This window comes from Sarcophilus harrisii, chromosome 2 (genome assembly GCF_902635505.1).
Source record: "Sarcophilus harrisii chromosome 2, mSarHar1.11, whole genome shotgun sequence".
Classification (NCBI taxonomy): domain Eukaryota; kingdom Metazoa; phylum Chordata; class Mammalia; order Dasyuromorphia; family Dasyuridae; genus Sarcophilus; species Sarcophilus harrisii.
Window position 1 is genome coordinate 217,986,646 of NC_045427.1, and position 13,953 is coordinate 218,000,598.

The window sequence follows — 13,953 nt, forward strand, 5'->3', positions numbered from 1 at the left end:
AGAATTGGTTCAGTCCCACATATCAGTACTATTTACAGACTAATCTGAATTCCACTGCTCCTTTAGGTCCAGTAGATGATTGGTCATTGCTCCTTGTTGACCCTCTGCCACAGGAGATAGTGGTCCCTTATCAGGGAATGGCATCCTTTGATGTGACAAGTCATCCCTGTATCTACCTTCCAGCCAAATTAGAATCAACAATTAGATCAACCACCTATTCCTTCCTGCTTTTATGCTTTCCATGGGTCATTCTTTCTCTTGGGAGAAGATGTCCTCCAGGTTCTTGCCTGTGGCTAGCTAGATAGGCAATAGGTAGAGCACTGGGCCTGGAGTCAGGAAAACTCATCTTTCTAAGTTCATATCTGGCCTCAGACATTTTCCAGCTGGGTGACCCTGGGTAAATTACTTCACCCTGTTTGCTTTATTTTTCTCATCTGTAAAATTAGTTAGAGAAGGAAATATACAAACAAAACTTTTTGTCAATATCTTCTGTTTTTATATCATCCTCTCTTCTGAATCCTTCCATCTCTCTCCATCTTCCCTTGTAATAATAAATTTAAAAACAGTGAAAAAAAGCAGTTCAGCAAACTAACCAATGATCATTTGAGCCTGACAGTATATAGTGTTCCACACCTACAATCCCTCACTTCTGCAGAGAAGGCAGAGATACATTTTCTCATGTCTCTCTTGAAGCCAAGTTCAGTTATTATAATGTTTTGTTTTAAATTTTTCTTTTTTTAAATTACAAATTGAGTAGGCAAACATTTCAATATACAAAAGAATAGGGGAAAAGAGAATTATATATGAAATCTTGAATCAATTTTGTAAACAGCCTGGGTTTAGTTATTGTTTTAGATATATAGATAGATACTGAACATATAATATGCATATTATATAGTGAATATATACCATATTATATATATTAAATATGAAAATTAAATATATCGATGTATATAAAGACTATATATTTTAAAGTATATATTCTAAATAGCATGTTGTATATCGTATATACATATATATGTAGTATATATAGTATATAGTAAAGTAGTATATCATAGTAAATAATATATATTAGATATTGTTAAACTATAATACTGCACTCCTCATCTGTCTTCTTCTCAACTTTCTTCTGTTTTCCTTGTAGTTTTATTCTATTCTCTTTCCTTTCTTTTCTTTTTATACATCACTTCATTCCCTTCTCCTCTACAACTCTTCTTCCTCTCCCTCCCCCAAATACATGCTTTCCCTTGTATAAATATATATTTTATTTTAAATACTATATTACATAAATATATTCAATATAATATAAGTGAATATTAAATTTAGTATAAATATTTTATCAACTATAATATATCATCTATTAATACATAATTATTATATATCAACATGCATTAAATATAAATACAATATATAAATATTATATATATAGCCAAACAAATTACCTCATTATCCATATCTTAAAATGCTCATTTCATTTCGTACCTCTAGTCCATTTTCTCTCTGCAAAGAGATATGACTTACCAATTGTCTTCTGGAGTGATTAGCAATCATTATGATAATCAGTATTTGTAAGTCTTTCAGAGTTATTTTCCTTTAGATTGCTAAGAGCCATTATAGACATTATTCCTGGTACAACTTACCTCACTCTGTTTCTCTGAATTCTGAATATTCATCATTTGTTTTGGAATATTATATAGTATTTGTGCATTCCTGTTTCATACATCCCCTTCATTAGACTAAGTTTCTAAAGGATAGAGTTTGTCTGATTCATCCTTGTATTGAATCTGAGAAACTTGGATCGTCTAGGGAGTTCAAGGGTAGAACTGGTCCACGACTGCCTGGGAATCCCCCAAATCTACTAATTGGTGATCTGAAGCTTCTAGCAATTTAAGATGAAGGTGTATTTCCTTTTAAACATTCCTTCAGCTCTAATTAATTTAGAAGTGAACCCCTTTTTTCCCCTTTCACGAGTGAAGCAGCTAAAAGGGATCTTGAATCCTTCAATGAATGAGTTTTGGTTTTCAGTGCCTCTTTCCCTAGACATTGCATCTTGTCTTCACGGTCTCCTTTCTCCTAGAAATCCTCTTACTTTCCAGATAACAGAAAGCCTTGTGTCTGATATTTCTGGTTGGGGTCCTGGGATTCAATCTCTGCTAGAGCCTTCCCTTTTCTTGACATTCTAACAATGTTTGAAACTAGGGCAAACAGTATGAAATCAGCTTTTAAAATTAGGATGACTGAAGAGCTATGGTCAAGTGATAAAGATGAGGAAAAAGGGAAGGAGAAATGGGTCCAGGTTAGACAGGAGCTGCCGTCACATATGGCTGCAAAAGCAAATGACCTGGTATTTTCCTATTTTTAGGCAATTGGGTGGCACAGGGAAGAAGGGAGGTGACAGGCTATAAGATGTGGAGTTATAAAACTTTAGTTCAAATGCTGCCTCAGCTACTTACTAGTTGTGTCCATGGGCAAGTCATTTAAACCTGCCCTTAGTTTACCTGATTGTAAAGGGGGATAATAATAATAATACCTATGTCACAGAATTTGGGGGATGATCCCATGAGATAACATATGCAAAAGGCTTTGTAAATCTTAAAGCATGATATAAAGTTAAGTTTTATTATTTTATTATGCTCTAACTAGATATTGCAGTTTGTTGTTTCTCTACTGCCATAGTACTACAAATGCTCTCAGTGCCCACTAAATTTAGTGCCCTGGATCAAAGTTCTACTTACTCTACCCTAGTCATAACTATTCACCTTGACAGCTAAATTCTAGGCCTATTGATTTCTCAGTAGGATAATTGCTTCACTTTCTTCCTCAATGGTCTCCTGGTCTTGAATTCTACTCTCTTCCTATTCATGGTAAACACTAAAGTTAAAACTCATTCTCTGAGTCACCATTATGGCTAGGTTAATTAACTACCTCATTTGTACCTGGTAATGGCTCTTGTTAACAACTGTGAGCATTGTAGCTGTAAGTATCTTTGAAGCAATAAGCATTTATTGAAGTACATATTAAAACTGCTGTTCTTTATTAAATGCAAAATGAAAGAAAAAGGGGCAATTCAGGGGCATCCCTGGGGATGACATGATGGAGAGATTAACAAATTTTGATGCTTGCCTTCAAAGAAGTAGCCATCAAGATAACATAATGACCTTGTTCTATTACCATCTCATCCCACTGGAAAATTGGCTTTCTTCCCTGGATCCTGAGCTCCAGTCATGAATTTTTGGCCTTATTGTGCCAGGAACCAAGTCACCATGCCACAACTACTTCCTACATATGTTCTAGGTGGTTATTATTTCCTTGAGTTCCCTCTCCTTCCTAACACTCCTTTATGTATTGCTTTTTTTCTTTAGAATATAAGATATTTGAAGAAAACATAGACAGATTTTGCCTACCTGATTATAATTATACTTCTAACACAGCATACAGTAAGCACTTAATACATGCCTCATCTATCCTTCTAGTATATAGAAAAGTATTCACTCTAAGAGTCTGTCCCTTAAAAAAAATTCTTTTTAAAATTTTGAGTTCCAAAATTCTCTCCTTTCCTTTGGTCCCTCCCACACATATTGAGAGGGCAAGCAATACGAAAACTCATTATACATTTGATGTCATTGTAAAATATATTTCCATATTAGGCATGTTGCAAAAAATACAAGAAAAACAAAGTGAAAAAAAACATGCTTCAATCTGCACTCAAGAGTTCATCAGTTCTCTCTCTAGAGATAGATAGTATTTTTGGTCATGAGTCTTTTTAATTGTCATGGATCCTTGTATTAATCAGAATAGTAAAATCTTTCACAGTTGATTATCCTTACAGTATTGCTGTTAGTGTGTACAATGTTTTCCTGTTTTGCTCACCCCACTTTCTATCAGTTCATATTAAATCTTCCTAGGTTTTTCTGAACCCACACCCTTCATAAATTTTATAGAAAAATTATATTCTATTGCATGTATATTCGACAGCTTGTTTAACCATTCCCCATTGATGCAATCCCCTTGATTCCCTTCTCCAAGATTTCTTCTCACTCCAACTAATCATGTGTAGTAGAGGGAAAGAAAGGAGAAATCATCATGGACTAGAATAAAGTCAAGGGAAACAAGGAAAAACCAAGAGAATAATTTCAAAAAAGCATCTGGGAGCAATAGTGGTAACTGTACAAATATGGCATATGACCTCAGACATAAACTTGACACTGTTTGGAGTAAAATATGGCTCTACACATCATCATCATCATATAACCATAGGATTCACATCATTATTTAAGATTTACAAAATACTTTATAAATATATTTCATGTGATCTTCATAATGATCCTGGGAGAGAGATGCTATTATTTTCTCCATTTTACAACAGAGGAAACTGAGGCAGACAGAGGTCTGGTGATTTGCCTAAGACCACAGAGCAAGTAAATGCCTGAGGTAGATTTGAACCAAGGTACACAAATGTGCCATGCAATGCTTTCCCATATTATCTGTATTTTTATATGATTTTGTGTGTAATTTCTATATTTCCATTTATGGACATGTTGTTTCTCCCTTTAGAAGTTAAATTTAAGGATAGGGATTGCTTGTGTTATTTCATCATATCCTTAGCATTAGCACAGTGCATGGCACATATACATGCTTCAACAATTCTTGTTAGTTAATCAATTGATTGATATAGGTGATTAGTTCAGAGGGGCCATCATTAACAGAGAGTTTACCAAAATTGATATAATAATATTATTTATAATAGGGTTTTACTGTATCGTCTTTTCCATTTTCACACAACTATTTCTTGCAAATAAGGATAAACTAGGGCACCAAAGGAAACTTGTGATTTCCAGCACCTTATTAAAGAAGCCACCAGATTAAAACGTACTTTCTCCTTTCTTTCCTTTATCTTTTTCTAGGTTCTTGACAATTTAGACAGCCATCTCAAGAAATCCGAATATTTCCGATTCCTTTGGTTTCCACACAGTGATAATGTCAGTGTTATCTACCAAGACCACACAAACAAGGTATCTGTATACTTCATTTTTTAAAGTAACTTTTGTTTTTAATTTGTTGATACACAAATATAGAAACATCTTTAACAATTGTGATTCCATTAGTGTGGGGGTATTCCTAATATAGAAAACTCCCTGTATCAACATAGATCACAGTCTATCTACAGGCTTAATAGTATGGTTCACTGGGGAAAAAAATATATTGGTTCTGGAATCAGAGAAAGTGGGCTCAAATCCCATCTGTGATGTTGATGACCTGCGTCACTTAAGTTTGAAGGGTCTCAGTTTCCTCAGAATCCTGTTACTGAACATAGGCCTTCAGTCAATAAGCATTTATTAAGTACTTATTATGTGCCAGGCACTATGTTAGCACCAAGACTAGACGGGAAAAAATGAAATATTAGTCTCTGCCCTCAAATGGATTTATATTCTACTCAAGAAAAACTATATGTATATGTGTGTGTACATATATATATATATATATAGACAAATAAATTTAAAATCTATAATAATAGCAAACATCTGTGGGACACTTTACAAGCGTTATCTCATTTGATCTTCTTAATAACTGTGAAAAGATGCTATTATCCTTATTTTATGGGTTAAGAAACTGAGACAGAGAGACATTAAGTAATTTGTCCAGGGTAACATAGATAACTGTCTAAGTCTAGATGTGAACCTAGGTTTTTTACATTCAAAGTCTAGCATGCTATCCATACCACCTAATGATCTCTCCAATAATAATAACAATAACAACAATAGTTAATATTTATATAGCACTTACTCTGTCCCAAAGCACTTTACAATTATTATATTATTTGATCCTTTTACAAAAACCTCAAGAAGTAGAAGCTATTGTGATATCCATTTTATAGATGTGGAAACTGAGGCAAATAAAGATTAAATGACTTGCCCAGGGTCACACAGCCTGAGTGTGGATTTGAACTCAGAGCTTCCTGATTACAGACCTAGAACATTCTATCCACAATGCCACCTGGATGCTCAAAGTAATTATAAAGTTATTTTGGAGGGAAGACTATTAGCACCTGGGTGAAGAGGGAAGAAGATCGAGAAGTCAAAAGAAATCCAACAAGCTGTTACAATCTTGTTTGTAGCTCGTTTAAGCACTTATAAGATGTTAAGTACTATTTGGTCTTGGGAAAACAAAGACAAAAAATATCTCTTCCCCTCAAGGACTTTCCTAGTACCAGAATCAGGGCTTGAATTTGTTTTGAAGAATTCCAGGGATTTTCAGGTAAAGGTAAGGATTTGGAGTTCATAAAAAAGACAAACGTGATCTTCAGATAAATGAAACAGACACTCTGAGGTACCTCCATGTAGAGGTACAAGCCTTCTTCCAAGTGTTAAAGAAAAGAAACAGGTAGAAAAGAAAAGGAGAGGGGAAGTTTTGGTGTGGACCAGTTCATCCCTTTCCCATTTTCTTTCTTTCTTTTTTTATTATAGCTTTTTATTTACAAGATAATGGGTAATTTTTCAGCATTGACAGCTGCAAAACCTTTTGTTCCAATTTTTCCCCTCCTTCCCCCCATGCCTTCCCCCAGATGGCAGGTTGACCAATACATGTTATACATGTTACATATGCTGAAGTATAAGTTAAATACAATATATGTATATATGTCCAAACAGTTATTTTGCTATACAAAAACAATCGGACTTTGAAATAGTGTACTATTAGCCTGTGAAAGAAATCAAAAATGCAGGCGTACAAAAAAAATAGAGGGATTAGGAATTCTATGTAGTGATTCACACTCATTTCCCAGAGTTCTTTCGCTGGGTATAGCTGGTTCAATTCATTACTGTTCTATTGGAGCTGATTTGTTTCATCTCATTATTGAAGATGGTCACGTCCATCAGAATTGATCATCATCTAGTATCATTGTTGAAGTATATAATGATCTCCTGGTCCTGCTCATTTCACTCAGCATCAGTTCATGTAAATCTCTTTGAAATCACCCTGCTAGTCATTTCTTACTGAACAATAATATTCCGTAACATTCATATACCACAATTTATTCAGCCATTCTCCAATTGATGGGCATCTACTCAGTTTCCAATTTCTGGCCACTACAAAAAGGGCTGCCACAAACATTCTTGCACATACAGGTCCCTTTCCCTTCTTTAAAATCTCTTTGGGATATAAGCCCAGGGGTAGCGCTGCTGGATCAAAGGGTGTGCACAGTTTGATAGCTTTTTGAGCATAACTCCAAATTGCTCTCCAGAATGGCTGGATGTATTCACAATTCCACCAACAATGTATCAGTGTCCCAGTTTTACCATATCCCCTCCAGCATTCTGCATTATCTTTCCCTGTCATTCTAGCCAATCTGACAGGTGTATAGTAGTATCTCACCATAGTCTTAATTTGCATTTTTTTGATTAATAATGACTTGGAGCATCTTTTCATATGGCTAGAAATAGTTTCAATTTCTTTGAGAATTGTCTGTTCATATCCTTTGACCTTTCCCATTTTCTGGAGGATCCCAGCACAACCATCTTGGACCTGGGGAGCAGAAAAAGGTCTCCATCCAAGCAATTAAAAAACTTCCCTCTCTCCCTCACCTGATTTACAGAAGGACAAAGTCTCTTCTTTGTTAGGCTACAGGACCATATCAGGTAGTATAATTGGTCAGTAGATTACCTTCCTCTGCTTCTTTCCTAACCACCATTCTGTTTCCCTAGCCACCCATCTCAGCTGCCAACTGGTTTTGGAATTATGCCATTGGATTCTACCTGCTGGAGTTCCTGCTCTGGATCAGGTAAGACTGTGCTCATCACTGGATTGGAGAGTTTGTCATTTCAGCCAGGAATAGAGTCTTAAAGCTCTGACTCTGTTTCACCCTGCTTCCTCCTCTCTGGCCATCTCCAAGATAGCTCCCTGGGCATCTACCTGACCACTCACACCAGAGACTCTCATTCCCAAACTCCCCAGTTCCTGGCTTATCCCCTGTCTCTGGTGCTAGAACCATGAACTCTTAGTAAATCTACTTTGCCATTGTTCTAGGATTGGGGTGAGATATGTCCATAATCTTTCCAATAGTCAAAATTACCTTTACTTTGAAGACCAAAATGTCTTAATCATTACCTTTCTAGTCACTATCTATCTAGGGTATGCTTCTTTCAAACAGATATCCTTTTTTATTTTGAATTTTTATCCCCAGCATTTAACATCCCATAGACCATACTATCCATGGGGTTTCTTGGCAAAGATAGTGAAATGGTTTGCCATTTATTTCTCCAGTGGATTACGGTAACAGAAGTTGAGTTGCCGTGGCTGGATTTGTATTCAGATCTTCCTGATTCCAAGCCCAGTGTTCTATCCTAGTTACCTAGTTGCCTCTTAGTAAACTCATACTAAAGTTCTTAGTAAACTCATTGTAAAGGCATTTTCATTACTTTTCATGAATTCAGCATATGAGTAACCACTATTCCACAATCAAGGAAGCAGACTTTCCTTGAAGGAAGCAGAAATCAGTGAAAATAATCCTAAACTTGGAGTTATAGGACCATATTCAAGTCTGCCCCTGCCTATGTGATCTTGGGCAAGTCATTTTACACCTCTGGGCCTCAATATTCCTATCCATAAAATTACGGGATAGACTTGGTTGACCTAAATGCTTTGAAGATCTTGATGTAAAATCCTCTCACAATTTGTATCTGTTATTATGGAGAAAAAGATCCTAAGCAGGAAGAGAATACAATAGATTCTGCCTCACTTGGGGTTTTCTCCCTTTCCAGTTCTTTTAGTCTTATTTTTCACTGACTGGTAACTCAGCAAGGAGTTGTGTACTAAACTTAGTATCATGAAGATCAAGGTTCAAATCCCACCTCAGACACTAGCTATATCACACCAGACAAGTAATCTCACCTTTTGGATTCAGTTTCCTCATCTGTAAAATGGAGTTGGGATCTACCTCCCCTTCCAGCTCTCAGTTTGTGTCCTGTAATTCTTATGTTACTGGGGCAGGAGGGAGAACTATCTCTACCTCTTTGTTATTGTTTCAGGCTTGTCCAACTCTCCATGACCTCATTTGAGGTTTTCTTGGCAAAGATATTGGAGTGTTTGCCATTTCCTTTTCCAGCTCATTTTTGCAGGTGAGGAAACTGAGGCAAACAGGGTTAAGTGATTGTTGAGAGTAATAAACACAATAGTAAATGTCTGAGGCAAGATTTGAACACATGAATATGAGCCTTCCTTATTCCAAGCCCAGCATTCTATCCACTGAGCCACTCCATTTAGTTGCCTTGCTTTCTTTTTTCTCTGGAAAAATGAGATTGGAGATTAAACTTTTCAAAAAAGAACTTTACTTGCAACTAAAGCAGGAGTTTTGCGAATCTTTGGACATCTGGAAAAGTCTACGGACATCTTCTCAGAATTTTTTTTATATTTATAATCAAAAGAAGTATTAAATTTCAACGAAAGGCTACTGAGAATAAAGATGTATTTTTCTGCCATCCCATTTCACAGAAACCCTGAAATCTATACATTCACCCCTAAATCTTAACTAAAGGGAAGGAAGAACACATAAAATGAATTTTCAGACAACAAGAGCTTGCTTTTTGTTTTGTTTTGTCTTATTTTCCAAATTCCAGAACTGGAATCTCTTATCTAAGATACTCCTAATCTTCCCTTGCTTCTAGGATATAAGCTCCAGGGCTGATCAACACACACTTCCCATGTGACCAGGGTGTCCTTTGGCAGGCCCTTGGTTTTGATGAAAGGAATTTTAGGAGGGTTAAGCATGGTGCCTCTGACTCAGGCTGAGTGCCTTCCTTAGTTGTTTGGTCTAAGACATTTGTTCTTTCCCAAGACAGCTCTTGGAGGCTTCATTTGTTCATTTTTTCTTTATAGTTATGAATGACCATCTATTTTCTACACAGAATCCAATCTTCAAACTAAAAGCTCATACTGGACTCATAGGAATCATATATCCAAGATTTTGTGAGGATCTTTAGGTACCAGCAACTGTTTTAAACAAAACTATATTTGTGCATTTATTGATTTAGAGCAGGAAGGACATTTAGGAGTGACCTAATCTAGCCTCATCATTTTTCCGGTGAAATAACAGAATCCCCAAGGGGTATGTGCTCTGACATACATCACATGTAACATCACATCCTAGAATTCATAGAAATATGGATCCAAAGCTGGAAAGAGCCTTAAAAGTCTTCTTGTTCACCCTCTCATTTTAATGTAGAAGAAACTGTGGCCCACAGAACTTAAATGAATCGATCTAATGAAATAATATATGAAAAGTGGCTTGCAAATCTTAAAGCACCAAAATTGATGTTAGCAATTGTTATGATTACTGTCTAAGGTCATAGTTGGTAATTAGCAGTTCTAGAATTGGAAATTAAGTCTTTTCCCTCTTATTCCAACATGCTTTCCCTGCCTCAAGCCACTTACAGAAAAAGAATCTGAGTTTCAGAGATAAAATAACCTGCCTGTGATCCTACAAATAATAAAAGATTGAACCCAGTTTTGAACTGAAGTCCCCTGATTCTATTATTAATCCCCATTGTGTCCTGTCGCTTTCCTAGTACCCAGGAGAAAGAAAGAAGACAAGCCATTTATTAAGAACCTACTGTGTGCCAGGCTCTTTACATATATTACCTCATTTGATCCTCACAACACTCCTAGGAGATAGGTGCTATTATTATTCTCATTTCACAGTTGAGGAAATAGAGGTAATGACTTGTCCAGGGTCACATGGCTAGTCAATGTGTGAGGCCAGATTTGAACTCAGATTTTCATGACTACAAGACCAGTGCTTTATCTGCTGTGCCATCTAGTTGCCTCAAACCGGGATTATTTCAAACTACTTGTGTATTCTAGGATCATAAAATGAGACTTGACTCATGGAAAGCTCTTTTCATTGTCATTTTTACAAGGGAGGAGAGAGGAAGGAAATAAGCATTTATTAGCATAGGTTCAGGCACTGCACAAATCTCTCATTTGACAAGAGTCTTGGTTTGAGTGCAATGGTCTGATATGGTCCTTGTGGCTCACAACCATCTTGGGAGAGAGGGAGATGCTATTATTATCCCCATTGTGCAGATGGCAAAACTGAGGCAGACAGAGGTAAAGTGAGTTGTCCAGATAAGCGTCTGAGGTTTGCATTTGAATTCAGGCGGTCCTGCCTCCAGGGCTAGTGCTCTATCGCTGCCATCTAGCTGCCCCAGATTGTCCATCTTTTACAAAATTTTTTCTTTGCTGCTGCTTGTAGTCCCTCAGCATATATGGATTTAAAGTTTAGCATACTTGTAGAGGACATCTCTTTCAATTACATCATTTTACAACTGAGGAATCTAAGTCACGGTTTAAAACTTCTCTTAGCTTCTTGTAGCATCCCTTTGTTGCTAATCTGAGCGTCATTCAAATAAATGACTTGTCCAGGGTCATACAACCAATAAGTTTCTGAGACAGAATTTGAACTCTGATAACCAATGATAATCTCCTATCTACTGTACCACAGAGCTGCCTTCATATCAAACTGAGGACCCATTTAACAAAAGTGCTGAAAAAAAAGGGAGAATTGGATTGAGAAAATTCCTATCTCACCTTGTCTCTTCTAGCTTCATTACCCCAGCTGCCCTGAAAACCAGCCTGAGAAAAAATGAAAAATCTCCAGAGAAGCAAATGTAGAATGGGGAGGAGGAGGTGGGGGTGGGTAAAAGCATCTTACTTTCTACTGGCAACTAAAATCCCTACATTCACAAATTACTGGCATTTAAAAGTTACCTCCATTTCACATGGAGGTCACTCAGGGCACTCAGATTATAGATTGTAAAGAAGGATGGAAAATGCCACATCAGAGTCTTTCTTCATGGCTATGAATTTCATTACTAGCAACATGACAGCTTTATGTGTTTGTGTCATTGAAGTTAATGTCTGGGGAATAAATTAAGCACTAAATCAAAGCTACAGCCTTTCTATTACTGCCTTTCTGCTGAATACAGTCCTTCTTCAGAGATCTTCTTTTAAGTCTGCTTAGGAACTAGTCCAAAATTTTTTGTGCCTGTCAACCAATCAACTAACTGAGCAAAATCCACCCCCCTTAAATAAGATAGGAATGTGTTAATCCTGTCTTTATTTCATCTCATTTTTATTGATATCTTCTGATTTTTAAATCAACTTTATTTCTAAATATGTTCCCTTCCACCTTAATTAAGTTAATATTAACATTAGGAATTATGGTCACATTAGCAACACTATTAGAATATTAATTATCAATTGTAGCTAATAATATGTCATTAGTATTATTAATGATATTAATAATGCTGTTTAAACTGATGTGTATTTGAAAAACATTTTCAGCAAAACCAAACTAAAAATCAACTAAGTCTAAGAGCATATGCAATATTCCATACCCATACTCTCCCACTTCTACAAAGAAGGTAGAGAGGGACATTTTTTCATATCTTGGACTTGGATTTTATAATTACAAAGTGTTCAGTTTGAGGTTTTATTTTTTCCATTTACTTATTGAAATCATTGTATATTTTTTCTTGATTCTGCTCATTTTGCTATTGGTTCTCAAAGTCTTGTTTAACAAGATTAGCACGATACCTGACATAGTTGGTGCTTAATAAATGTTGATCAATTATTGATTACATCTTTGAATTCTTCACATTGTCCCCTTTTAACAACACAGTGATGCTCCATTACTTTCATGTACCACACCTTACTTACTAATTACTTAATATATGGGCACTTAACTTTCTTTCTAATTTTTTGCTACCCAGAAAGGAGTCCAAGCTCCTTTAATAAAGTCTAACAGAACACAAAGTGGGTTAAAGACTTGACGGAATCATAGGATCATAGACTGAGAGCTTAAAGGACCCTTAGTTTTGTCAATGAGGAAACTGAGGCTCCATTAATTTTCTCTGTAATAAATGTGTGGGATAAATGATACAAGCTGTAAATTGTAAAAGACTGATCCATCATTTAGTTAACAAGTCCTATTGATTCTCCCTCTGTTATTCCTATCACATCTGTACCCTGTATCTTCTCTGGCCACTGGACCTGGATGTCTTTGGAAGGGAAAATGAGACAGATGACCTTTCACAGCCTCCCCTTACTTAAATTCAATTTACTACATGCCATGTTTCTTTTCAAGAATGAAGGACTAACAACAACAACAACGTTTCTGTAGTTATTGAAGCAGAACTAGAATGTGGTGATAGCTAAAAAAAAATTTCCCAGAGAAGTCTTTCAGTTACAACATTGTATTGAAAGTTCCTCTCTCCCTTGCTAGTTTACTGATACCCCCCAAAATAAAATGTCAGTTTATTATGGGAAGGAGTATGGGGGGAGAACGTGTGTGTGTGTGTGTGTGTGTGTGTGTGTGTGTGTGTGAGAGAGAGAGAGAGAGAGAGAGAAGTCCCAGAGGACCAGAATCATGTTATCTACTTCTTTTGGATCCAACATAGCCACTTGCATAGAGCTGAATTTATTACAGAAAATAACAAGTATTTGTTGTGTATGTGAGTTGACTTTTTATAGATGGGATGTGGATAGAGCATCAGACCAACAATCAGAATCAGTCTTCTAAATTCAGGAAGAATTCAGTTAAAACTTCAGCTCAGGTACTTACTAGCTATCTGACCTTGAACAAGTCATTTAACCTTGCCTCAGTTTCCTTATCTGTAAAATGAGCTGAAGAAGGCAATGACATACCACTCCAGTATCGTTGCCAAGAAAACCCCAAATGGGGTCAAAAAGAGTTGGACATAATTCAATAACAAAAACAACAAAATTCTTCCTCTTGGCTTATCAGTAGATTAGTGATATTGAGGTGAATGTTAGGGAAGAGACAGTAGAAAAGGTCCAAAGTTATTATAAGATGACAGCCTGATCAATTGGACAAATTCCCCCAATCAACTTAAAAACTCACAGGACAGGAGACTTTGTTTGAAGTCATCTGAGGGGCAC

The 13,953-nt window shown here is 36.3% G+C and overlaps 1 protein-coding gene across 1 annotated transcript in view; it reads left to right on the forward strand.

Annotated features, from left to right (window-relative positions):
- The window catches only part of LOC100931979 (L-gulonolactone oxidase), a 50,731-nt gene that overhangs the window by 22,913 nt on the left and 13,865 nt on the right, over positions 1–13,953 (forward strand). Inside the window, exons 7-8 of the mRNA XM_023495428.2 lie at positions 4,905–5,012; positions 7,701–7,777. Of these exons, the coding sequence (XP_023351196.1) occupies positions 4,905–5,012; positions 7,701–7,777 (185 nt within the window). The remainder of the gene's footprint in view (positions 1–4,904; positions 5,013–7,700; positions 7,778–13,953) is intronic.